At 50.7% G+C, this 26,381-nt stretch overlaps 2 protein-coding genes and 1 non-coding gene across 12 annotated transcripts; all 3 read left to right on the top strand.

The window, feature by feature from the left end:
- Positions 1 to 1,615: 1,615 nt before the first annotated feature.
- Positions 1,616 to 4,614, top strand: Spmap1 (sperm microtubule associated protein 1). Its single transcript, XM_004859531.3, has 3 exons — positions 1,616 to 1,922; positions 2,869 to 2,968; positions 4,355 to 4,614. Exons 1-3 carry the CDS (start codon positions 1,719 to 1,721, stop codon positions 4,510 to 4,512), a joined length of 462 nt encoding a protein of 153 aa, XP_004859588.1. The 5' UTR covers positions 1,616 to 1,718; the 3' UTR covers positions 4,513 to 4,614.
- A 2,439-nt stretch (positions 4,615 to 7,053) lies between these two features.
- Positions 7,054 to 7,125, top strand: Trnac-gca (transfer RNA cysteine (anticodon GCA)). Its single transcript has one exon. It is a non-coding gene; the product is annotated as a tRNA-Cys (tRNA).
- Positions 7,126 to 10,907: 3,782 nt separating this feature from the next.
- On the top strand, positions 10,908 to 26,340 carry Cwc25 (CWC25 spliceosome associated protein). 10 transcript variants are annotated; one of them, XR_002387637.2, is made up of 12 exons: positions 10,909 to 11,093; positions 13,018 to 13,190; positions 17,045 to 17,281; positions 18,439 to 18,508; positions 18,978 to 19,111; positions 19,703 to 19,766; positions 20,168 to 20,239; positions 20,456 to 20,631; positions 20,749 to 20,847; positions 24,463 to 24,624; positions 25,026 to 25,271; positions 25,391 to 26,340. XR_002387637.2 is itself a non-coding variant. In XM_021240067.2 (11 exons), exons 1-11 carry the CDS (start codon positions 11,076 to 11,078, stop codon positions 25,031 to 25,033), a joined length of 1,200 nt encoding a protein of 399 aa, XP_021095726.1. In that variant the 5' UTR covers positions 10,908 to 11,075; the 3' UTR covers positions 25,034 to 26,340. The 10 variants fall into 10 exon arrangements, 5 of the variants coding, with proteins under 5 accessions (XP_021095726.1, XP_087058374.1, XP_021095725.1 ...); XR_002387634.2 differs by having other exon boundaries at positions 25,386 to 26,340; XR_002387636.2 differs by having other exon boundaries at positions 25,026 to 25,280.
- Positions 26,341 to 26,381: the final 41 nt, after the last annotated feature.

Here is a 26,381-nt window from a genome sequence, read left to right as displayed (position 1 = left end):
TACCAGTTTAACAGCTTAAAACCTAGCAAAGCTAAAGTGTGTGGCCACTGAGCCCCCCCCAGCCCTGGGTGACCACTGCTCCTTTCCCCTCGCAGAATGTACCAGAAGTAGAAAACTAGTTTTTCAGAATGTTCCCTGGCCACAGCCCAACCCCACCACTGTTAAGTTAGAACCCAAGCACGAGGATTGGTTTTTTGTGGGTTTTTTTGTATGGGGATGGAACTTGGGTCCTTGCGCTTGCACGGCAGGCAGCAGAACCACTAAGCTACATCCCAGGCCCAATTTTACTTTTTTAAAAGAGCCTTGGGCTGAGGATGTAGCTCAGTAGTTTCGCCAACTGCTGCACAAGCGCAAGGACCTGAGTTTGATCCCCGGTACCCCCCCAAAAAAAAATTCACAGTAGCTCAGGCTGGCTTAGACTGGTGGCAATCCCGTCTCAGCCTCCCAGTGAGGCTGGGGTCACAGGCATGCTTCACCTTTTCTAGCTCGATAAAGATTTGATAGAAGGCCATTGGGCTGTGGACTTCACAGGTTTGATTTGCTTCCATGTCCTGTAGGGTTAAATATCCTAAGATTCCCAGTGATCATTTTTCTAAATAGGCATGAAGGAACGTTTTTGTCCTTTGAAAAGTAACACAAGAGTCCTCTTAATAAAAATACCAGTGAATATAAAAGTAAATCCTTCCCTGCATGTTTCATTTGCCAAATGAGGTTAATTAGCACCTTACAGGGGAAGGTGAATTGGCTGCTCTGATACAAGAGCACTCCAAGGTTACTGACCAAAGCGTCACCTGCAGCCATAACAACCAGGGGAAACTTCCCATTTTGCCATATCCTACCAAGTACATAGGTGGGTATAAAGTCAGGCATGGAGGCCTGGGGATGTAGCTCTGGTTCTGCTGCCTGCCTCCAAAGTGCAAGGACCCAAGTTTGATCCCTGGTACAAAAAAAACCCCAAAAGTCAGACAGTGACACGTGTCCACCTAGTGTTTCCAGGGTTTTTTTGTTTTTGTTTCTGGTACCAGGGATCAAACTCGGGACCTTACCCTTGCAAGGCAGGCGCTGTGCCACTGAGTTACATCCCCGGCCCTCCTGTTTGCAGATTGTTTGCAGATTTAATGAGACCAGTGGGGAAGGCCCGGGCAGAGTGGGAGGGCGGGCTGGCCAGAGGTCTGTCCTGGCTCTGCGCAACTGGATGTGGAGAGGCTGCAGGCTTCCCTCTAAATCTAAAATGACCTGTAATGGCGGATCTGGTGGCCCACGCCTGTTACACCAGCTGGGAAGCTGAGGCAGAAGGGTTGCAAATTCAATCCCAGCCTGGGCAGTTTAATGACTTAATGAGGTCCTGTCTCTAAAAGGTCTGGGGGTGCAGCTCAGTGCCAAGGCCCCGGGTTCGATCCCCAGCACCGCTAAATGAGTTATAAACATGCTCCAAACGAGTCAGTTCTGGGTACCAGCTTTCAAGGGACCTCAGGAGACGCGAGGGAGCAGACAGCGACAGCCCCTCCCGCCGCTCGGAAGGAAAGCTGGGGCCCGGTGGTGCTCCAAGCACCCCACCTCCACCTCCTGCCTCCGTCACACCCCCACACCCTTAGGACACGGCCACCCCACGCAGCACGCAGCAGACGCCACAATAGGGTTCGCGTCGCACAGGAGCCTTGACGTAACAAGGGCAGGGACACCTGGGCCCCCGTGCACAGCAGCGTTCGGAGGGCAGCATGGCGCGGTCGACCTCGTATCTGCGGCGGGAGAAGGGCTTCGTGCTGGACTGCGTGGCGGTGAGCTCCGTGGCCCGCGCCTACGGCAGCGTGCGGCCCAAGCTGTGGTCGGCGATCCCGCCCTATAACGCGCAGCTGGACCCGCACGCCTGGCGCTACTTCCACAGCCGCCCGGTGCCGCCGGTGCTGCGCAGGACCGGCCAGGTGCGGGGGCAGGGACACCAGGACCCAGTCAGCCACGGCTGGAGGACATCAGGCTAACCCCACACCTCCCCCAGGGAATCTGTGTCAGCCCTGTAGGATGACCTCAGCTGCAAATCCTCCAAAAAAAACCCCTTGTGACCTGATTGAGCAAGACAAAGGGAATTGTCTTCCCCCTCCCATACTGGGGATTGAACCCAGGGCCTTCACACTGAGCCACACCTGCAGCCCTTTTAAAATTTTTATTTTGAGAAAGGGCCCCCTAAATCACAAAATTGCCCTGGCTAGGCTTGAATTGGTGATCCCCTGCCTCAACCAGTCAGTGCTGGGGTCATAGGCCTTGCGCTACCATCATAGGGTTACTTTTTGTTTGGTTTTTTGGTACTGGGGATCAAACTCAAGACCTTGGGCTTTCAAGGCAGGTGAGGTGCTACTGAGCTAAATCCCTGGCCCTGTTTTGTTCTGTTCTTTGAGACAGGGTCTCACTATGTAGCCCAGGGTGACCTTGAACTCCAAGTGATTCTCCTGCTTCAGCCTCCCCAGTGCTTGATTACTGGCAGGCGCCACCACACCTGGCTAAACTTCAGTTTTGTGTCAAATTAATCCTTTCTACATAGATCATCACTGGACCTGACAAATATGGCTGCAATTCAGCAAAAAAAACCTCACTGAATGCATGACATTATTTTGTGTGGCATGGAGAAGATTTACTCCATCTCCATTTACCTATGACGTTGATCCCCTGCCATACAAGATGAGCCCCTAGAGTTTGCTGGGTGCCCCTGGGCATTTCTTTTTGGGGTTTTTTTGGGGGGTTTTTTTTGGTACTGGGGATCAAACTTGGGTCTCTACACTTTGGAGGCAGGCAGCGGAACCACTGAGCTAAATCCCCAGCCCCAGCCCCTGGGGATTTTGATGACTGTCTTCTGTACTTTCTATGCATTTGCAGGACCATGGCGGTACAGGAAGGGATGGCTGGATAGTGGACTACTTCCACATTTTTGGGCAGGGACAGCAATACCTCGACAGGAGAAACCGGGCGGGCGCAGGTAAGTGCTACCTCACTGTGCAGATGCGGTACCCGGAGAAAGAGGGTGTGCACCCCACAGTTCAGAGAAAACTCAGGAGGCCAGGTCTGGGGGGAGAGGTAAGGGGTTGCATCCTCCCAGCTCTTCTCACGTGGCATGGCTGATGCCACAGAGCTCCTAATATTCCCTTACTGGGGCCGGGGATTTAGCTCAGCGGTTTCGCCGCCTGCTGTGCAAGTGCAAGGACCCGAGTTCAATCCCCGGTACCAAAAGAAAGAACAAGTCAACTAATATTCCATTACTGAGCAGCTACTGTCTATCACGTAGCTTTCCCCTCACAGGACTGGGGGAGCCCTGTTGCACAAGAGGGATTTGCTCAGAAGGGATGAGCTGGGGATGGAATTCCTGTATGTCCACCCTAACACACAGGTCCAGGGCATGGTGATGCACGCCTATCATCCCAGCATTTGGGAGGCTGAGGCAGGAAGATTGCTGTGAGTCTGAGGCCAGCCTGGGCTACATAATGAGACCTTGTCTCAAAAAACAAAACAAAACAGCCTGTCTCCCCAACACTATTCCCTAAGCAGGTTGTCTTGCTCATTTTCCTGGCCCAATTTATTGAGAGTGGGAAGGGTGGGCCGGGGATTTAGCTCAGTAATGCAAAGACTCGAGTTCGATCCCCAGCACCAGAAAAAAAAAAAAAAGAGTGGCAAGGGCAGGTGGAGAGAGTGTTTTGGCAGCGTGCCATCCTCCCACCCCAATGGCATGGCTCTTTGACCACACACATCAGTCACGTGACTCGGTGCCTCCTATGACCAAGTCGACCTCCTCCCATTCCCTGAGGTGAGGGTGAGCGAGCTAGCAAGTGCTCCTCCAGTCTCCTGGGTCCCTGGCAAGTTCAACCACTGCCCCGATGCTTCTGTGCTTCCTGTCCCAGCACGCACCATTCCCTGGTGCTGCTGGAACTCGGCCTGGTGTGGGGTTTGATTTGTGGGATGTCTCTGACTCCAGAACTTCACCAGCCCTGGGGTTATCAGTCAAAAGGCTCAGGCGTTTTGAGGAGAGTGGGTTTTTTTTGTTTTGTTTTGGCCGGGGGGAGGGGGGGGTGTGTGGTACGGGGGAACAAACTTTGGACCTTTCGCTCAAGAGGCAGGCATGGTGCCACTGAGCTAAATCCCCGGCCCCAAGAGTGGTTTGTTTTTGAGACAGGGTCTCGCTATGTAGTCCAGGCTGGCCTCAAACTCATGGCAATCCTCCTGCCTCAGCCTCCCAAGTGCTGGGATGACAGTTGTGCATCACCACGCCCCACATGAGTGTGGAGTCTGGGCATGGGGAGCGGCAGCCTGCGGGAGTGGGGACAGCAAGAGGGCACTGCCAGTGGGCTCAGCCTCCCTCCTTGTCCCCAAGGGCACTCCCTCCAGCAGGTCATGGGCCATGACTACTGGAATGCGAATCCGAAGCCGCCCCCCGGGCTCAATGGCCGGTTTGGCTACCGCAGGAACACCCCAGCCCTCCGCCAGCGCCCCTCGGTGTTCGGAGAAGTCACCCCATTCCCTCTCTACTGACAGCACTGCTGCCCTTCACAGCCGTTCACCTGAATTTCTCGGACAGAGGTTTAGAGGAACTCTTGATATTATTTTATATTAAAACAGTTCTATTTGTGTCTCCCTGTGTGCTGTATTTTTTGTTTTGTTGTTGTTTGAGGGGGAGGGGGCTGAGACATGGTCTCATTACGTTTTCCAGGCTGGCCTTGAACTCTCAGCGATCCTCCTGCCTCAGCCTCCTGAGTGCTGGGATCACAGGTGTGCAGGTTGTTTTGCGGCAGCAGAGACTGAACTGGGCCCTTACACAAGCTACACCCCAGTCCTGGGACCATGCACAACCCTCATCAAAGTGCTCACTCAGGTGTCAGCAGGGCTCAGGTCAGAAGCTGTCTACTGTTTCCATCCAGAACAGAGCAGGCAGGAGTCCACAGGGATTGGCCATTGGTCGCCCCAGGAAAGATTTCCTGACATATGGAATCATTCCATACAAAAAACTGACATCTTGGCACGGTGTGGTGGCACACACCTGTAATCCAGAGGCAGGAGGCAGGAGGATCTCTAGTTGTTCAGCACCAGCCTGAACTGCATAGTGAGACTCTATCTCAAAGTCAAACAAAAAATAAACAAAGGCCTGGGGATTTAGCTCAGTGGTTCCACAGCCTGCCTCAAAAGCACAAGGTCCTGAGTTCGATCCCCAGTACCAAAAAAAAAAAAAGAATTTCTGGGGACTGGAGATTTAGCTCAGTGGTGCCACCGCCTGCCTTCCGAGCGCAAGGTCCTGAGTTCAATCCCCAGTACCAAAAAGAAAACAGAAACCAAAACTAGACCCACAAACCATGACATCTCATTTTTTTCACCCTCAATTCATTTTTTTCCATAAATATAGAATTTTTATTTCTAATTTATCCTCTCAAGGCAAGCAAGAAACCTGACTAAAAGCTTTTTATTTGGGACTTAGTAATAAACATGTAAATATATATTTATACTGGAGATGCTTTCTGATAGAAAGTAAACAAGTAATTTTGGTCTTCATCAGCATCCATCATTATGTGTCCATTTTTGAAGATGATGTGATGTATCATGCTCAGTTAAATGTTAAGATTCCTGGGGCCAGGGTTTTAGCTCAGTGGTTCTGCTGCCTGCTTCGAAAGCATAAGGTCCTGAGTTCGATCCCCAATATGGAAAAAAAAAAAAAAGAAAGATTCCTTTCATACACATAATTCAAATGAGGTAATAATTTTTCTTGTATCAATAATGTTTTATTCTGTATTTACATTTTCTTTAAGAAAGATTCCTTAGAAAAAAAAAAGAAAAAGGAAAGATTCCTTGATCCAATCTCCAAATAGTAGTGAGCTTTAAAAGGTTTTGTATAAATATGTGCAATTTTTGTCCCTCAAGCACTGTTATAAGCACTGAGTCATTTAATCTTCATTGTGAAACACCAGGGGTGTGCCTGAGTTATCTCACAAGATGTAAATCCCACCTTTTTTTTTGGTACTGGGGATCGAACTCAGGACCTTGTTCTTGTGAGGCAAGCTTGGCGACACTGAGCTAAATCCCAGCGCTGTAAACCCTGTAAGTCCCATCTTTGCAGTATTTCATGGACTCCCATTTGTTTTGTCATAGCCAGAACATGATAAAGTCCAGTACTTAGGCCAGAGTTATGCTGAAAGTATGCCTCTTTTCCTATTTGAATTGTTAAACTGTTTACTCCCTCGTTATTAAGTATTCCTGGAACCTGCTGTGCTATTCTTGGCTCCAGCACATCAGATGTCTCCTGTGTATGTATTGTTCCTGCCACAATACTGGCAGAACGATGCCAAAATATATGATAGGATTTCTGTACATTTTCTAAAGCATGTGTAGTTCTTTCTCATGTTCTGGTGGTTGTCTTAGAAGTAGAACTTGACAAGCACCTTTTATCAGTGGGACGACACTGAGAATTATTAGTACAGCGATAAAGAGCACGGACGGGATTGACATCGAACCACCCAGAAGTGCTCTATCAGAACTGTAGCCACGGTCACACCAGTACTGCCAAGTTCGTCTGCAAAGCATGTAGAAACACACCGGTCGCCTGAGGATCCGAGGCTGTGCCCGAGGCCGTGGTCACTGTCCCTGCAGCTGGGATGAGTGGCAGCCTCCTATAGAAGCTCCATGGCTAAAGGCACAGACCCTGATGAGGTTTCTGGCCAGCACTCCAGCTGAGATTGGCACCAACATGTTTGTATCTCATTCCGGATTCACCCTGGATTCATGGAGAGGCAGGAGGCGAACAAGATCCAGGCCAGGTGCTGTGAGCCCAATATTCCGACACAGAACAAGAGCCCACAGTGCTCTCTGCTGCTGCTCTCCTGGCTTTCTTCCCAGCTCCTGTCCTAGATGTCATTTGTAAAGTGTTCCCACCCAGTTTATGAGTGCCTAGGACAACAGCCAAGCCTATGATGCTTTGCACAAGAGAAGGTGAGGCCTGAGAACACAGCCAGCTAGGGCTCTGGAGTGGGTGGGGCACGTCAGACTGAGCTTCCATAAGTGGGCAGGGAAGAGAGGCCAGCAGGGCATGGGGGTATAGCTCAGGGGTAGAGCATTTGACTGCAGATCAAGAGGTCCCCGGTTCAAATCCGGGTGCCCCCTTCCCTCTCCATCTTTTTACCTCCACAAATGGGAGTAAGAATAAATACTGCCAACCACAGTGGCATGAAAAAAGACAAGGAACACCCTCAGTTCATTCTTGTCCTAAAATAACTTCCACATTGCAAGGGAAGCAGTAAAAGCCTCCACGAGAACCCATCCTGGGCTTTAATTGACACAAAATCCTCGAAGAAGTAATTTCAAATCTAATTTAATTGTAAGTCTAGGGCTAAAACTAGGCATGGTGGTGCACATGTGTAACCTAGCTCTCTGGGAGGCTGAGGCAGGAGGGCTGCAAGTTCAATCCTACCCTGTTCAATTAGTGTCTTAGTGAAACTCTGTCTCAAAAGAAAAAAAAAAAGTGCTGGGGATGTCACTGTGAAGGGCCTGAATTCAATTCCCAGTACCAGGAAAAAAAGATTACAGCCAAAAGCTGTAAACACAATTTGGCTATCTGATGTATGACAGAGTAAAGATAAAGATGTTCTTCCTTCCCTTCCTTCCTTCCTTTCTGGTACCAGGGATCGAACTCAGGAACTTGTGCTTGAAAGGCAGGCATGGCGCCACTGAGCTAAATCCCTGGACCTCTTTTTCAAAAAAATTTTTTTATGATGTTCTTTCAATGTGTACTTTTTTTTTTTTTTTTTTTGAGACAGGGTCTTGCTTTGTAGTTTAGACTGACTCTGAACTCACTATGTAGCCCAGGCTGGCCTTGAACTCCAGGTGATCCTCCTGCCTCAGCCTCCTGAGTGTTGGGATTACAGGTGTGTGCCACCACACCTGGCTCAATGTGTTCTTCTGAAAATTAAAAAAAAAACAGAAAAAAAATCAAAAAAAGAAAAACATTTTAGTATATGCAGAGCTACTGCAAACTAAAATGAATGAGGGTCCCTTCTGTCAGGGCTGGCCTGTGGTGGGTGCTGACACATTCACACATGGCTGGCAGAAGGAGAGAATTTGGTGTTGCTCTCAGGTTTTTTTGGTATCAGGAATCAAACTCAGGACCTTGTGCTTGACAGGCAGGCACAGTGCCACTGAGCTACATCCCCAGCCCACCTCCAGATGATTTCTTTTCAAAACACCTACCCTATTTTTCTAGCTATTTCTAACCAAAGTGTTCCTAAAATGTGTCAGGCTACTTCTGTCTAAACTGAAGCTTGGGCCACTGGGTAATGGGTAACCCCCTTTCTGCAGGATTGGGGCTCATCATGGTTCAGGGTTCAGGCCAGAGCTTTTTGTTTTGTTTTTTTGAGACAAGGTCTGGCTAAGTTGTTCAGGCTGGGCTCAAACTTTTGATCCTCCCAGAGCACTGAGATTACAGCTGTGTGCCGCCATACCTGGTATGTCAACTTTTTTATTGGCTATTTTCATTCTCTCATGGGTTCCAATTGGTCCTTTGCTACACTTCCCTTTTTTTCTTTTTCTTTTTTTAAACAGGGTTTTTACTTTTTGTTGTTGTTGTTGGTACTGGGGCTTGAACTCAGGACCTTTCGAGTGTGAGGCAGGCATTGTGCCACTGAACTAAATCCCCAGCCAGGGTCTTTTATGTAGTTCAGGCTGGTCTTTAACTCACTACATAAGTAGCCCAGTCTAGACTTTAGCTCTCAGCCATCCTCCTGCCTCAGCCTCCCAGAGCACTGGGATTACAGGCATGCTTGCCACCACACCCGGCTCGGCCTCTGTACTTTCTGCAGAGAGCAGGAGCAGCGGTGCCAGGCTAAAGTTAGAGTAGATCGGGGCCGGGGATTTAGCTCAGTGGTTTCGCCACCTGCTGTGTAAGCGCGATGCAAAAAGCAATAAGCATGATCCCCAGCACCAATAAATAAATAAATAAATAAATACAGTTAGAGTAGATCAGAGGGAATCACTAGTGAGCTCATAAGCAGAGGCACATTCAGGTGGCCTTTGGATTTTCAACAAGCCACTAAAACAAATGGGGATAAAAAATCTTTTTTATTTACTTATTTTTTTTGGTACTGGGGATTGAACTTGGGACCTTATGCTTTTGAGGCAAGTGCCAGAACCACTGAACTAAATCCCCAGCCCAAAAAGTCTTTTTTTAAAAAAGTGTGCTAGGGCTGGGGATTTAGCTCAGTGGTTCCGCCGGCTGCCTCACAAGCGCAAGGACCTGAGTTCGATCCCTGGTACCAAAAAAAACCAAGTGTGCTAGGGCCAATGATGTAACTCAATGGTGCGGCTCCTGCCTGGTTAAGCACGGGTCCTGGGTTGGATTCCGAGTACCAGGGGAAACAAAGTGTGGTATGCTCAGTGGTGGAGTATGCTAGAGTACATGTGTGCAAGATCTGGAAATCAATTCCAGCACCAAAAGGAAACGCAAAAATCATGGTGGAGTAACTGGATATATTCACAAAAAAATCTCACACCAGGAGCAGGGATTTAGCTCAGTGGTTTCTGCCACCTGCCTCGAAAGCACAAGGTCCCAAGTTCAATCCCTGGTACCACCAAAAAAAACAACAAACAAAAAATCTCACACCAGATACCAGACACAAATATTAATGTGAGAACACAGACTGTGAGGCTGAGGAAAACAGAACAAAATACCAAACTGGAAGGCAAAGGTTTCTTAGAAAAGGAGATGCAAAAAGCAATAAGCATGAAGAAAAATATTGATAAATTCGACTTCATCAAAATTTAAAATGTTAGCTGGGCATGGTGCCACAGGCCTGTAATACTGGAGGCTGAGGCAGGAGGATCACTCTGAGTCGTGGCCAGACTGGGCATGAGTTCAAGTTTTGCCAAAACTACACTGTCTCAAAAACAAAATTAAAATATCTACCTATTAAAATATACTGCTAAGAAAATAGGGAAGCCACAGAGCAGGAGAAACTATTTGCAAAGTGTCTGGGAAAAAAACTGGTGTTCAGGACATGTAAAGAACTCTTACAGGTTGGGGTTGGTGTTGGTCGGCTGTAATCGCAATTTCAAACCCAGCATTAACAATTTAGCGATTTAGAGAGACTTTGTCATAAAGCTAAATAAAATATAAAATAAATAATAAATCAAAATAAAACATAAAATGACTGGGGATGTAGCTCGAGGCAAAGATCCTTCGTCAGTTTCCAGTAGCGAAAAAAAGAAAGAAAAAAAAAATCTTATAATTTAAAAGTGAAGGCTCAGGGCCAAGGATTTAGCTCAGTGGTTCCGTCGCCTGCCTCGAAAGCGCAAGGTCCCGAGTTCGATCCCCGGTACCGAAAAAACCCCAAACAACAACAACAAAAAACAATTAAAGGCTGCGAAGAGCCAATTAAGGAAATTGTGTGTGTTTGGGGGTGGGTGGGAGTGGCGCGGGGATGTAGCTCAGTGGCGTGTCCCCTGCCTGGCAAGAGAAAAGTCCTGAGTTCGATTCTGGATAGAGGAAAAAGAAAAAAAAAAAAAAAAGTAAATAGGGAGGCGGGAGCCTCTGAAAGTTCGGCACAGGGATGCTGGGGGCATTTGCTCCATGGTTTCTGTTTATGTCTGTCCAGTGGGCCTGCTGGCGGGGAGTCAAGGTCGGAGGGCCAGCGGAAAGCCATCTCGGAAATGGTGTACACTCCACAGAGAGGCTGGGGCGGTCCACACTCAGGTTTCACCTCGCGATGCCGAGTCACTGCCATGGAAACGCACGCTGCAACCCGACACTTTCGGACCTCGGGCGAAGTAGCGAGCCGAGACTGCCGAAAGAGGACCACGGAAACCAAGACAGCCGGGTCTAAAATACCACAGGACGCTGCCGTCACGTGATGCGCAGCAGGTCCTGACGTCACCGACGCGCGACCCCGACGCGCTCTGATGACGTTTTACCGGAAGTGCGCTCTAGGCTGAGCCCAAAAAGTCTCCGCTGCTGCCTCCAGACACCAGGTCGTGCGAGGGCGGGCCCGCACGCCGTCGCTGCGTTTCCTCCCGGTCTCTTCTGAGCCTCCCGATCCGCTTGCCGAGGACACGTCGCCACCACCATGGGGGGCGGGGACCTGGTAAGTGGGGATTAGGGTTAGGCCTGGGCAAGGAGGGACTGAGTGGCGCTCAGGACGGAAATTGACGGGGGGGGGGAGTAACCATGGTAACGAAGCCAGGCGTTCAGGGCCCCCCCCCCCCGAGAGAGAGGACGGGTCCTTAGGACCACAGGGATGGGGCTGGCACTTGAGTGGAGAAACATCTTTTGTTGTTTGAAACAGGGTCTTACTATGTAATTTAGGTTGGCCCCGAACTCATGGCGATCCTCCTGCCTCAGCCTCCGGAGTGCTGGGATTACAGGCGTGCTCCACCACGCCCGGCTGGTGCTGGCAGTTGGGAAATTGTGCGAGGGTCCCGTGAATGGTGGCTCCTGATGTTTGTGTGCTGGTTGGGGGATGTTGAGAACATGGCACATGAGTTTTTTCGTTTTTCGATTTAATTATTAATTTCTGTCCTGGGGATGGGAATCCAGGGCCTTGTTTCACTGAGCTACACCCCCAACCCAGCTTTGTTTCCTACATTTTATCTCAAAACACATTTCCCCTTCTTAGCTAGTTCAGAGTCCTGTGCCGGGCTGGAGCAGGGGTGCTTGGGCCCAGTTCTCCCTGCTCCTGAGCCACGCCTTTTGAAGTCCATGTTAAGGAATCTTAGGTCCACCTGCCTGACTTGCCCTCCTGCATCAGTGCTGCCTTCTGAGCTGAGCTGTGGTGACAGTGCTTCCTTCTGTAGTCACAACACTTACATAAGTGGCAATTGCTCTTCAGTGCTGCAGCTCATTTGTGAGTGACTAAGGCTTCAGATTAGGCAAAGGGTGCCGTGCAACCTTCCGGCGGTGGAGTGGATGAAACCAGCAGCTGGGTCAGCCTGAACATCTGTCCCAGAGTCGGGTTAGAGTTTGTCAGATGTTGTCACACTGGGTTCCAGAACGCCATCAAGGTTCATGGCAGTTGAGTGCGTTATTCAGGAGATTGTTCTGCGTGTGTGTGTGTGTGTGTGTGTGTGTGTGTGTGTGTGTGTGTTCAGCATCGCTGGACTCAGTAACACCCTCGTTCCCCAGTTATGACAAAGAAAAATATCTTCAGACATTGTCACCTGTTCTCTGGGGCCAAATCACCATGGTTAAAGGAAAGAAGGCAGCCAGCCGGGCTGTGTCCCCTTGTTCCTCCTCTTCTCTTTACCCTCACAGAATGCTCCTCCTCCCTCTCCTCCACCAGTCACTGCTTTGGGTCTGGCTGCCCCTTGGGAGGCTTCCCTGAGGAGGAAGCATGGAAGGATGGGGCAGAGGGAAGAGCATTCAGACACAGCCCCAGTGGCAGAAAGATCACACTCCAAATCATTCTGTGAGCCGGGATCTGAGCTCAAGCTGATGGAGAAGGGGTGCACGGTGAACCCAACTAAGAAGGAGGCTCAGGGCCTCACGAACCTGTGCAGGGGCAGAACTTTGTCTTATGGTGCTGGACACAGGGAAGAGGCGTGGCCATCTGTCATGCGGAGAGTGGGCAGGATTATAAAGGCCAAATAAGATGACATGCACAAGGCACCTGGCAGGTGGAAAGAGTATAATCAAGGAGAGCTCTCTTATCTTGGTTTTCTCTCTCCTTCCTCAGCTGCCTTTTCCCTTAGGTCATATAGTCTTTCTTTCTGTCTTGTGCTCAGTTCTTCCTTCCTTCTTCCACCTTGGGTTGGAGTCCTGATCCTGCCTTATCTCAAACTTGCAGCAATTCTCCCGCCTCAGCCTCCTGAGTATGTCACCATGCTGGGCCATTTTTGTTTTAGTGTTTTGGTGCTGGGAGCTCACATATGCTAGGGAAGCACTTGATACTGAGCTCCCCGAATGCTGACATCTGGCCCACACTGCTTGCCTAGTCACACCCCGGCGATGGCAGTGTGTGAGGCGGAGCTGCATCCCCAAAGTTGAACTGCACTCTCTCTCCTCTGCCGCAGAACCTGAAGAAGAGCTGGCACCCGCAGACCCTCCGCAATGTGGAGAAGGTGTGGAAGGCCGAGCAGAAGCATGAGGCTGAGCGGAAGAAGATTGAGGAGCTGCAGCGGGAGCTGCGGGAGGAGCGGGCCCGGGAGGAAATGCAGCGCTACGCGGAGGATGTGGGTGCTGTCAAGTGAGTCAGTCGGGCTGGGCGGTGTCACATGTGTTGTGTGCTCAGTGCCTGGGTCTTGGAGCCAGACTGGCCTGGCTTCAAAGAGTGACTTCATAGGTGCCAGCTGTGCAGCTGGGAGTGGGTTTGGGACCTCAGTAGAACCGGGGAGTCACAGCTCCAAGTCTTTAGGTCCTCTGAGAACCAGGTGAGAGGTTGTGTGAAGGGCCTTGTTCCTGGAGGGTGGGGACCGACACCAGGACTAAGGACGGCTGTCTCCACCCCGCCACCAGTGAGTGTCCAGGCCTCCGCCTTGCCTCTGTGAATGCATTCAAAGCCCACTCTATTTATTTATTTATTTAGTCTGAGACAGGATCTCACTGTGTAGCCCAGGCAGGCCTCAAACTCGAGACTGTCCTGCCTCACCACTGTGTGTGCTGGGATGACAGGTGTGCCCCACCACACTGGCTTTTCAGGCTCACTTGACTGGGGCTCTGAGGTCCCAGGGGAGGAGGAGGACCTCGTGTCCGGCAGTAAAAGCTGTGTGGCTGCGGCTGGCCCCAAGGGTTTCCTGTGAGCCAGCTGCTGCTTGTATAATACAGGATGGGACAATAGGACAGATAGGTACAATTACCCTACTCACGGTGTAAAAAGAAGTTGGAGTAAATATGCTGTGAGAAAATAGAAAGAGAACTGGGGCTGTAGCTCAGTGGTAGAGTGCTTGCCTAGCATCCATGAGGCCCTGGGTTCCCCCAGAAAAAGCCAAAACCAAAAGCACCAGGATGCCAGAAAACTGCAGCTGGACTGAAACTGAGTGGTCTGTACTGTCCTTGCCTTGTTTGTGCCCTTGGTTGTGGCTGAGGTCGCAGGGTTGAGTGTGGCACACCTTCCCTGTGGGATGCGCAGGCTTTTCCTTAAAGATTTGTGGCATTTATACTTGTGTGTGTGAAGTTTAGGTCTAATTCATTGAGATGGCAGTATAAAACTTAAGTGGCACGAAAATGTTCTTTTAGGAGAATGGGGATTGGGGAAAAGGCTGTTCTGATATTCTAAGCTGAATGGAATTAGCTGGGCATGGTGTAATCTCAACACTTGGGAGGCTGAGGCAGGAGGATCACTGTGAGTTCGAGGCCAGCCTGGGTGGGCTACATAGTGAGTTCAAGGTCAGGCTGAACTACATAGGGAGACCCTGTTTCAAAAATCCAAATAAAATAAATTGAATGGAGTTTTAGAATTTTTCTTTTTTTCTTTTTGGTACCAGAGATTGAACTCGGGACCTTGTGCTTATGAGGCAGGCAGCGGAACCACTGAGCTAAACCCCTGGCCACTAGAATTTTTAAATAAAATACAATCTATTTAGAGGGCTAATACATAAAATGGAACAAGACAATGAAATTTGGCAAACAGCTATTCCTCGTTTAATGACCTACCTGTTGAACAACTATTTGGACTTATAAGCTGTCTTATTTTGTTGTACAGTTCTGTACGTCTTGTTGAAAGAGCTTCAATGTCTTTTTTTTGTGTAGTACACCTTGTTTATACAGAACTATAATTTGTGCTGATTGTACTGTACAGTACAACCCTGTAGTTTTAGTTCTGTCATACATCACAGTGCTGCAGTAAAAATTATGCAAATGCAAGCAAAGCCATCAAATTGGAGTTTCCTTTGAGCATTTCTTTTTTTTTTGTACCATGGATCGAACTTGAGTCCTTGCGCTTGCGAGGCAGGCGGCAAAACCACTGAGCTAAATCCCCGGCCCCTTTGACTATTTCTTTGTTCTGAATATTATAATGAACATTCTGTATACAGTTCCTCATTTAGTGACGAATTCATTTAATGATCTAGCTGCAGGAATGGAAGTTGGTCATTAAATGAGAAGTGTCTTTATGTTATTTTACTTTATGTAATTTGTATGCTCTATGTTATAATGTGAATAAACTTCACAGCTTAGAGGTAGTAATTCCTGGGTAGTTAATAAAGTGAACATGAATTGTTCACAAGATTTTGTGAACTCTTTTTTTTTTTTTTTTTTTTTTGGTACTGGGGATTGAACTCAGGTTCTTGCACTTGCGCAGCAGGCGGTGAAAACACTGAGCTAAATCCCTGGGCCTTGTGAACTCTTGATTTGAAAGCATATTGGGGTTTGTTTTTTTTTTTTGGTACTGGGGATCGAACTTGGGTCCTTGCGGTTGCGCAGCAAGCAGTGAAACCACTGAGCTAAATCCCCGGCCCCATCCCTTTTTTAATTCTTAAGTTTTGAGACAGAGTTGCTAAGTCACTAAATACCGAAGCTGGAACGTGCAATTCTCCTGCCTCAGCCTCCCAGAGTGCTGAGATTACTGGCATGTAGCGCCATGCCCAGCTATTCTAGAATTTTTTTTGTATTTTTTTGGTACCGGGGATCGAACTAGGGTCCCTGTGCTTGCGAGGCAGGTGGCAGAACCACTGAGCTAAATCCCCCGGCCCCATATTCTACAATTTTTATTCACCAAAGCATGACATGTTTCGTGCCCAGTGGGCCAGAAGTTTGGGCGTGTTGGAATCTAACTAAGGAGGCCACAGTGTAGATCAACAGCTACAGTGTTGGGAATCAAACATTTGTCCTGTTTGGTTTTTTTTTTTCCATGCTGAGGAATGAACCCTGGGCCTTGGCACCGGGGATCGAACTTGGGTCCTTGCACTTGCGAAGCAGGCAGTGCAACCACTGAGCTAAATCCCCAGCCCTGTTTCTGCTTTTTAAAAATTTTGTTACTGAGGTTGGGCTCGAACTTAGTTCCTGCCTAGCATTTGTCCTGTTAACTCTTGTGCCTGCTTGTCTGTTGTGAATGGGGGGGAAGTGATTTGATACTTTTTTTTGAGACAGAGTCTAGCTGTATAACCCAGGCCGTCCTCCTGCCTCAGCCTCCAGAGTGCTGGGATCACAGGTGTGCACCACCAGCCACTGACTCTGAGATGCTATATACTCAGCTGCCTGTGAGACAGTCGTGCTTGGTGTCTGCGATGTCCCAGAGTCACCCACACACACTCACTGTCACTGGCGCCCGTGGTGATCCCTGCACCCCAGGGCTCCGTGAGTCTCAGTGTCCTCCTGGCCCACTCCCCTCGGGCCATGGGAGGTGGCCACGTGATGCTCAGGGATGGATCAGTGTCGCCCCAGCCTCCTCCGGCCAGAGAGGGTGCTCGTGAGACTCTGCCTCCCTGGACCCCGTTGCAGTGGCCTGATGCAGTGGGGTCCCAAATACCCAAGAGGCTGAGGCAGGATTGATTATGTCCAGATGTTAGACCAGGCTGGGCAACACAGTGAGACTCTGACTCTTGGGGACTTTTTTTGTGTGTGCAGTGAGGGGCACTAACCCAGGATCTCATGCATCCTAGACAAACACTCTACAGAGGCTGCCTTTTTTATGTATTTTATTTATTTATTTTTTGGTACCAGGGATCAATCTTGGGACCTTGCATTTGTGAGGCAGGCAGCGGAACCACTGAGCTAAATCCTTGGCCCCTTTTTTATGTATTTAAAAAATTATTTATTTATTTGTTTATTTTTTGGTACTGGGGATTGAACTCATGACCTTGTGCTTGTGAGGCAGGCGCTGGAACCACTGAGCTATATCCCCAGCCCTAAAAAAATTTTTAACTTTTAAATTTATTTATTTGCTTGTTTGGAGACAGGGTCTCACTCTGTAGTGCAGGCTGGTCTTGAATTCACCATGTAGGCCAGGCTGGCCTGCAGCTCTCAGTGATCCTCCTGCCTCAGCCTCCCCAGTGCTGGGATGACAGGTGTGCGCCACCTCACCTGCTGCTGGGGTCTGGTCTGTGGGTAGCTCTGGAGGCATCATTATTTTCTTTAACTGCTTGTCGGTTTGTCTCTCTCCAGGAAGAAGGAGGAGAAGCTGGACTGGATGTACCAGGGTCCTGGTGGAATGGTGAACCGGGATGAGTACCTGCTGGGCCGCCCCATCGACAAGTACGTGTTCGAGAAGCTGGAGGAGAAGGAGGCTGGCTGCTCCTCCGAGACCGGGCTCCTCCCGGGCTCCATCTTCGCCCCGGCAGGGGCCAACTCACTTCTGGACATGGCCAGCAAGATTCGTGAGGACCCGCTTTTCATCATCAGGTAAGGGGCCTTCAGGGTGGCATCTGTCTGCAGGCCAAGGGTTTGTCCTCTTCACGCTGGCTAAGGTTGGGAGGAGCAGCTCTGGGGCGAGTCCCGGGTCCAGGCCACCTGGGGCTATGTAGCCCAGGGTGGCCTTGAACTCATGGCAATCCTCCTGTCTCAGCCTCCCAAGTGCTGGGATTATAGGCATGTGCCGGTGTACCCATATACTCATTTATCTTTGACCCTGAAGTAGAAATAGGAGTAGAAGCCAGGTGACAGAGATGGGCAGCTTCTTCACAATTTGGAAGTGTGTGTAGAGCTGTGGAGGCCATAAACAGGGTTTCTTGCTCCCCATTTCTCTTTTTGTGTTTTTTTTTTTTTTTTTTGGTACCGGGGATCGAACTTGGGACCTTGCGCTTTCGAGGCAGGCACCGGAACCACTGAGCTAAATCCCTGGCCCTCGCTTCTCTTTTTTGGAGGAGGGCAGCAGAATCCTTTAAAAAGAAACTAGAATCTGGCTTAAAACCCCAACATGTGACATATAAAAGGAGAGCTATAAAATGAGATCATATTGCATACATTTAGTTTGGTTGAATTTGCAGCCCATTTCTTTTTTTTTTTTTTTTGGTACCAGGGATTGAACTTGAGTCCTTGTGCTTGCGAGGCAGGCGGCTGAAGCCCATTTCTTTTTTCTTGTTAAAACTTGGGGTCTTCCTGTTTCAGCTTCCCAGAGTTCTGGGACTACAGGCGTGTGCCACCACCTCTAGCCAAATTTTGTGTGTGTGTGGAAAAAAAAGAGGGGATGTAGCTTAGTGGAAGTGCGCCCTGGGTCTGAGCGCGCGTGCGCGCACGCACACACACACACACACGCGTGCACCGCCATGCCCTGCTCGGCAGGTGTTTCTGAGACATTGTGGCCAGGGGACCTATAGGATGAGGACGTTTGTTGGCCCAGGCAGGAAGCCCTGAGCACTCAGCCCAGCGAGCAGTAGGCAGACTCGAGCTGTGGCCTGGCAACGCCCAGTGGGGTCATCTGTCACGTGGACTTGCAGATGTCACTGCGGGCCCTGTGCGCTTGGCTTTGGGAGAAAGGTTGTCACCAAGACCGTGGACAGGAGAATGGATCAACTCCCCTTTCCAAAAGGCAGAGTCACGATTGTATAAATGCCCTTTAGGAAGAAAGAGGAGGAGAAAAAAAGAGAAGTGTTGAATAATCCTGTGAAAATGAAGAAAATCAAGGAACTGGTAAGTTGTGCATAGAATAAACATAAAGAGTACCCTTTACCTATTTCCCATGAGAATTTATCTCCAGTTCCTATTACCTTAGAGGAAAAGTAGAGCATTCTTTTTGTTTGTTTGTTTTTTTTGAGACAAAGTCTCACTGTGTAGCCCAGGTTGGCCTTGAACTCTTGGTGATCTTCCTGCCTCAGCCTCCTGAGTGCTGGGATTATATGTAGGTGCCACCCGCCCTGGCTAGAGCCCTTCTGAATGGGCAGAATGGGTCCCCTGGACAGTGGTTCTAGGAGCTCCCAGCCCAGCCTGCAGAGGTTCGGCCCAGGGCTCCAGGGTGGGGAGTGCACAGCTGTCTCCCATCATGCCCTGTGCCCAGGAGGGGACAAGGACAGGAGGCAGAGGCCTGTGTGGGACCCTCTGCTGCCTGTGTCCTGGGTGTGTCTCCATAATCCTGCGTGGTCATCCTCTGGGCTCTTTCTAGTTGCAAATGAGTCTGGAAAAAAAGGAGAAGAAGAAAAAGAAGGAGAAGAGAAAGAAGCACAAGAAACACAAGCACCGGAGTGCGAGCAGCAGCCGGTCCAGCAGTGAGGACGAGCCGGGCCCGGGCCGGGGCAGGTGAGAACGGAGGCTGCCGTGGAGCAGGGCGCTGCACTGCTGGTGGGGGTGCTGGGAGACTGACACAGCCCTGGGGACGTGGGCAACCTCAGAGGGCCCGAGGCGAGCTTGCTTGAGCAGAGCAGATCTTCGGGCGGACGAGCTGGTTCAGCTCACTTCCATCTCAGCCTGGGACCTCAGCATGGCGTGGAAGTGGGTTGCTGTGGGGGACTTCACTGTGTAGCCCAGGCTGGCCTCAGAAGCAGTCTTCCTGCCTCAGCCTCCTGGGATCACAGATGTGTGTGATCATCACGCCCGGGTCTGAAGTGGGTTTTATGTAGGCTTTTTTTAATGGATTAATGAGCCTGTGTGGGCCCCATCTTGTCTGTGCTGTGGGACAAATCAGCTGTGCGGAGGTGACTCATGCTCAGACCCTGGAATAGCAGCCTGAGGTGAGAGGCCGCGCCCACGGCTCCTCCCGGGGAACCTGCCCTGTGTCGTGGCTCCCAGCACAGACGCCCAAAGGGGACCGCAGTGCCAGGCGAGAGCTGGGTGGGTGGCGGCTGGACCCGGGGGTGGCTTCCTCAGCGAGTGTGTGTGTTTCCATCTCAGGTCTCAAAAGAAGGAGACAGATTCCCTTCCGGTTTTGTCCAAAGCCCCCGGCTATGGCTTACAGGTAGGGACATGGGGTTCTCTGGGGGGACTGTGGGACTGGACGTGCCTGGTGACCAAGGCATGGCAGGGAGCTCAGCCGCACCCTCCGCAAGTAACCGATGAGTGTGCAGTAAATGCCTTCTGGCATTGTGTGTGTGTGTGTGTGTGTGTGTGTGTGTGTGTGTGTGTGTGTGTGTGTGTGTGTGTGTGTGTGTGTGTGTGTGTGTGTGTGTGTGTGTGTGTGTGTGTTTAACGGGTTTGAACCCAGGGACTTTGCACTGAGCTATACCCCAATCCCTTTTTAAAATTTTTTCGAGACAAGGGCTGGGGATTAGCTCAGTGGTTCCACCACCTGCCTCGAAAGTGCAAGGTCCCGAGTTTGATCCCTGGTACCCGCCCCCCCCAATTTTTTTTTTGAGACAGTGTCTTGCTAAGTTGCTGAAGCCAGGTTACTACTTGCAGTCCTGCCACATCCTCCCGAGTGCGGGATTCCAGGTGTGCTGCACTGTGCCTGGCCCTACATGGGCCTTACAGGAATGGGTGTCCCTTGGTACCTGTGACCTGTGACTTGTCCCCTCGCCTTGGCCCTGCCGCCTCTCTCTGTGCCGGGCCCTGCCTGCCATGGGTCCCTGCCAGCCTGCCCGAGGGTCTCCGACTGCTGCCCAGGCTGGATGCCTGGTGACGCCTCTCTCCTCCCTCCCTCATGAATAGGTCCGGCACTCTGCCCAGGACCGGGGGCCGCAGGGCCCTTCGGTGGCCCAGTCTAAGGGCGCCTTTGGGATGAATAACCGGTCCAGGTCCCCGAGCTCCTCCCGCTCCCCGTCCAGACACTCGGGCAAGAAGAGCGGCAGGGACAGGAGGTCGCGGTCCCCACGGCACAGCACAGCGTGAGTGTGGGGTTCCTGGGAAATCACCTCCTAGCCTGCAGCCTGGGCACAGCGCCTCTGACTGGAGTTCTCAGACCCTGTGTGAGCTGAAGAGCTGGGTCCTCTGGGTCCTTGCAGGCACAGCGGGAGGGGCAGCCGCGGAGAGCGGGCCCCGAGCCGGAGCCCAGCCCCGAAGAAAGAGGCCCACTCCCAGAGGCGCAAGCCCGGCTACACCAGGTGAGGTGCTCGGGAGCTCTGCCTCCCCCAGGCACCCTGAGAAGACAAGGTCAGCTTGGGGGTTTCTCTTTTGTTTCGGTTTTTGCAGTGCAGGGGATTGAAACCACACTAGGCAAGAGCTTTACCCCTGAGCCACTTCTCTTGCTCTTTTTTTTTTTTTTTTTTTTTTGGTGCAAGGGATTGAACTTGTGACCTTCCGCTTGCAAGGCAGACGCCAGAACCACTGAGCTAAATCCCCAGCCCATCTCTTGCTCTTTTTGAAACTTCACTGTGAGACAGGATCTCATTACGTTGTCCGGGCTGGGATTGAGCTTGTGACCCTCCTGCCTCAGCCTCCCGAGTAATTGGAATAACAGCTGTCCACCAGTGCTGCAGCCAGAGTGTCCTTGGTCCAGGCATTTGGCCTCCTTGTGGGGAGAGTGGGTGTGGACTGGCTCAGCACAGGGATGGTGTCCCCAGGAACTGAGGAGTGGCCCCTGTGCCCACCAGGGGCTGTCCCTGGCATCCAGCCTGCTCTGGGCCAGGGTTTAGATGGCACGGGCAGCTTTCGTGTAAACAAGCATTTCCCAATAAATTGGCCATCCATTGGAATTACCCAGGACACTTAAAAAATCCCAAACTGGGTACAAACGCCTATAATCCTAGCCCCTTGGGAGGCTGAGGCAGGAAGATCACAACTTGAGCCCAGCTCAGGCAATTTTACAAGACTCTTGCCTCAAAAAGTAAATAAAAGAGGTTGGAGGTATAACTCAGCACTGCCTGGGGTCAATCTCCAGGGCTCCAGCAGCAGCAACAAAGCTCTCTGCCCAGCTGTATCCCAGCCCTGTTACACCATCAGCTCTAAGGTGGACCAGATATCAGTGTTTGTTTCTTGTTCGTTTGTTTGCAATCCTGGGGATTGAACCCAGGGCTTTTGCACTGACCTACATCCCCAGCCCTTTTAAATTTTGAGATAGGGTCTCAGGAAGTTGCTAAGTTGCCCAGGCTGGGCTCAAACTTTCAATCCTCCTGCCTCAGCCTCAAAGAGTACTGGGCGGATGGGTGCACAACCCAGGCTCGGGTTCAGACACCAGCAGTTTTGGAGCCCCCTGTGGTTCTAGTGCGTGGGCAGTGTCAGGAGCCAGGCTCTTTGTTCTTGCCCCTAAGCTGCCTGGTTCCCCAAGTTACCTGGGAGAGGCTCGGGAAAGGCAGGATTATTGTGACTTGGCAGCTTTCCAGAGGAGGTTGCATCCCCCTCCCGTCCCAGGTGGCAGGAATCCACATAACTTCCTGTTTTATCTGTGAGGGGACCGCTCCTCAGCTGGCCCATCATTCATGCCACCCTCAGATGCTGGCAGGGCCGGGACTTTGGTCTCTTCCGTTGTGCAGGTGGGCGGTGCATGACTGTCTTGCACATTCTGCCTTATTTTTCTGTCTCTTGCCATCTGCCATTGCTTGGATTTGTCTTATTTTCTCAGCCATTCTTGTGGTCCAGAGAATTTCTTATTTATTTGTTTATTTTTCTTTGTGGTACTGGGGGTTGAACACAGGGTCCTTGCACTGAATTACCTTCATGGCTCTTTTTCTTAATTGTTTTAAATTTTGAGACAGAGGGCTGGGGATTTAGCTCAGTGGTGCCACCACCTTCGTTGCAAGCGCAAGGTCCTGAATTCAATCCCCGATACCAAAAATAAATAAATAAATAAAATTTGAGACAGGGTCTTAAGACACTAAGTTGCCCAGGGTAGATTTGATCTTGGATCCTTCTGCCTCAGCCTCCCTCTGCGCTGGGGTTATAGGGATGTACCACCAAGCCCAGCTGAGATCTCAATTTAAAATGTTTTTTATAGACTGAGTCTATTTTTTCTCATGCTCTTTTTGGGCTTATGGTAGTCCCATTTAATTTTGGGTTTTTTTTGGTACCAGGGATTGAATTCAGGTCCTTGTACTTGTACAGCAGGTGGTGAAACCACTGAGCTAAATCCCCGGCCACCCATTTAATTTTGTGTTAATTTCATTGCTTTTTACATTTTTTGCAGGCAACATATCACTTTTTTTGTGTGTATGTGTGGGAGTGGGACTTGAACCCAGAACCTTTGCACTGAGCTACATACCCACACTTTTTTTTTTCTTTTTGTGCAACAGGGTCTTTCTAAATTGTACCCAAGCTGAGGTGAAACTTGAAATCCTCCTGCCTCAGCCTCCCAGAATGCTGGGATTACAGGTGTGAGCCCCCATGCCTGACTAAGTACCATGCACAAAGCCAACCCTACTACTATCACATCATACCTCAGAGGTGACTCCAATTCCTGTTGGTTTGTAAGCTGTAGAACAAAAGTGCCAAATGAAAATTGAAAATGGAGTTATTCTTTTTATTTCCTTTTTGTTTTTTGAAACAGTGTCTCGCTGTATATCCCAGGCTGGCCTCAGACTTGTGTGCCTCAGCTTCCCGAGTGCTGCAATTACAGGCATGCACCATCACACCTGGGTGAAAATGGAATTATTCTTGGATTAATTACAGTTATTACACAGTTACAGTTTCTTGGATGATTTTAGTCAGATTAATATACATGCCTCTTTCAAAGTCACATAGTATTGAAAAAAAACCTCTTTTTTGTTGTTGCTGTTGGCTTTTGTTTTGCTTTTTGAGACAGTGTGTCACTGTGTAGCCTGAGCCGGCCTTGAATTCACGGCGATCCTCCTGCCTCAGCCTCTGGAGTGCTGGGATCACAGGTGTGTGCCACCACGGCAGGCAATTTTGAGGGTTTCTTGAGCTCTCCGATGTCTCCCTGTCTGAGAGAGGCAGCATGGCCTGAGTGCACTGTGTGTCTGTAGCCAGTGTTGGGTCTGAGCGGTTTGTAGGTGGACACCACTGTTGTCCCCTGCTGGGACCCTGCTGCGTCCCTGCCTGCTCTCGCACTGCGCCTCTTGCTTCTGTCTCCTCCAGTGGTGGCTTCCCCAGAGCATGCGTCCCGGGGTCTCCTGTGTTTCCAGGGCAGCCCTGGTGTCCCCAAGGTGGGCAGAACCAGAATGTTCCATCTGCTCCTGGGACAGATGCTAAGTGTGTCCCCTTGTTCTCAGCCCCTCGCCTCCTTGCCACCCTCTGCAGGCCATGGTGCCTGCAGCACCTGAGCTCCTGGTTCTGCAGTGTGACACTGCCAGCTTCTCTCAGGGGTGGGTGCTTGGGACTGTTTCTCCTCCTCTGTAACAGCAGTCAACAAGCCCTCACCCGCCTCAGCCTTCCGAGTGCAAGGATGATGTGTGCGCCACCACCCCTGGCTTCATGGAATCCTTACCCAGTGTCTTGAAAGTTTGGATGAAGCTGGGTGTGTTGGCACACACCTGGGATCCCGGCACTTGGGAGGCTGAGGCAGGAGGATCGCCACCAGTTCAAGACCAGCCTGGGCTACTTAGTATGAAAACAAAATAATTTAAAAATGAATAAAATAAAATAAAAATATGGGTGTGACTGGCCAACCAAGATGGCAGTCGGAAGGAAACGTGCTGGCCCTGTGCTGGGCTAGGCGTTTCCCTGGAGAGAGCCTGGCCCGAGACCCCAGGTTTGCCTGGCCTCTCGCCCTGTGGGGCCTGCTGGCAGAGAAGTAGAACTGACCGGGCGGTTTCTGTGCCCCACAGAAAACTCTCAGCCCAGGAACTGGAGCGGAAACGGCAGGAGATGCTGGAGAATGCCCGCTGGCGGGAGGAGGAGCGGCTCAACACCCTGAGGAGGCACGCGCGCGAGGATGAGCGAGCCCGCCGGCTGGAGCAGCTCGACTCTCGTGATGGCAAGTTCATCCAGTGAGTGCCATAGGGACAGTTCTGGGGGAGCCCATCCGCTTCACTGGGTCCCCAGTGTTGCAGCGGGAATCCTCCTGCCTCAGCCTCCCGAGTGCTGGGATCCCAGGTGTGTGCCACCATGCCTGGTTCAAATCCTTGAAATTCCTTGGCCTTCTTGTTAAATAAGAATTGATGGCCCATGAAGCCGTTTTCCAGTGAAACTTTGACTTCTTTTCCAAACAGATGAATCTTCCCTTATGGACATATAAAAAATGTAGTTCCAGACGGAGTCACTTGACACTGTGCTCGGGCACCAGAGAACTTGGGTTCGCACAGCTGCTCCACGGCTGGCGCCCTGCTTCTCTGGATTCCCCGGAGCTGAGCAGGTGACACGTTTTTTTTCCTCCATCCCTGTCTCGCAGCCGCATGAAGCTGGAGAGCGCAGCCACATCTTCCCTCGAGGACCGGGTGAAGCGCAACATCCACTCCCTGCAGCGGACCTCGGTGGCCCTGGAGAGGAACTTCATGAGGAGATGAGCGCCGTCCTGTGCTGGCCTTCCTATGTCCCTGGGGAGGCCACCAGCCCTATACGATCCTCTTTATAAGAGTTCGGGCGACTTCTTCCACAGTCGTGGAGCAGCACTGTTCAAAGTGACCCTGGCCCCTTTGTGAGCCTGGTGAAGATGGGTGTCCGAGGGTGGGGGCCTTCTCCTGGCCTGGGCTGGTGGGGGCCTGGGCTCGGTCTTCACCGCACCTTTCTCCCACCCGTTCCCCTGCCGCAGTGTAGGCTGGACCTGCTGGAAACCTTTCCCGAGTCACGGGCTGGATCGTGCTTACCCGGACAAGTGAACATTTCCTCGATTCATGTGGATAAAGTGACAGGATGACGTCCACTTAGGGCAGAGCCAAGATAGTGACCGAACCAGGGAGAGAAAACAGCAAAGCAAGCCCTGATGGACCTAAATGGTTCTGAAGTGTAAAGGCAGAAGGTGTGCATAGGTACTAATGTATTATTTTACACGCTGTTAAAAGCACTCTTGGTGAGAACACCTTGTTTGTAAGTGACTGTTCCGTACTGAACCACAGCGAGGCGAGTGACCTTGTTTTCAGCCTAAATCAAGTGGCTGAGGAGGGCCCTGGGATTCCAGGTGGAAGGGATGGGTTTCTCTCCTGTCCCTGGGGAATGTAGGAGTCAGGACCACGCTGCCCGTGTGTTCCTGCCTCCTTCCTTTTAAATCATGTAGTAACCTTACTACAGTTTTGGGTTTTGGGGAGGAGTTTGCTAATCCAGTATTTTTCAGTCAGATGTTACAAAAACAATACCAGAAGTCTCAAGGAGCAAGCTGGGCGTGTCCCAGCACTCTGGGGGAGGGTCGCTGTGAGTGTGAGGCCAGGAGCCTCTGGAAACAAGTCCAGGGGCTTTTCTTTACCCCAGTTTTTGTGTGTATGGTGCTGGCATGGACCCAGGGCCCCACTCCCCCACTCTGCCCGGCAGTGGGCCCCACCTTAGCTGGGCCATTCCTTTGTTCTCCTTCCTCACCAGCTTTGAACTAACGCATTGGGATTTTCAGTTTTGAACACTTGTGATGCTTAAAACCCACTTCATCTCCAGAGAGACTGTGACATGCTCTTGTTATGCATTTCATCGCCTCATCCTGCTGCTGATGCTACGGCTAATTATGCTTTTTGTTTTATTACTTTGTAATAAAGGCCACATTTATTTTTGTAACTGTAAAAGCCACCGTGTGCAGTGTTGAGTTTGCATAGACCCATGACGC

Source organism: Heterocephalus glaber, unplaced genomic scaffold, assembly GCF_053883595.1.
Source record: "Heterocephalus glaber isolate CG9 unplaced genomic scaffold, H.glaber_assembly_v1.0 deba00001773, whole genome shotgun sequence".
NCBI lineage: Eukaryota > Metazoa > Chordata > Mammalia > Rodentia > Bathyergidae > Heterocephalus > Heterocephalus glaber.
The sequence above is the reverse complement of the archived record's forward strand: the minus strand, read 5'-3'. Positions and strand labels throughout refer to the sequence as shown.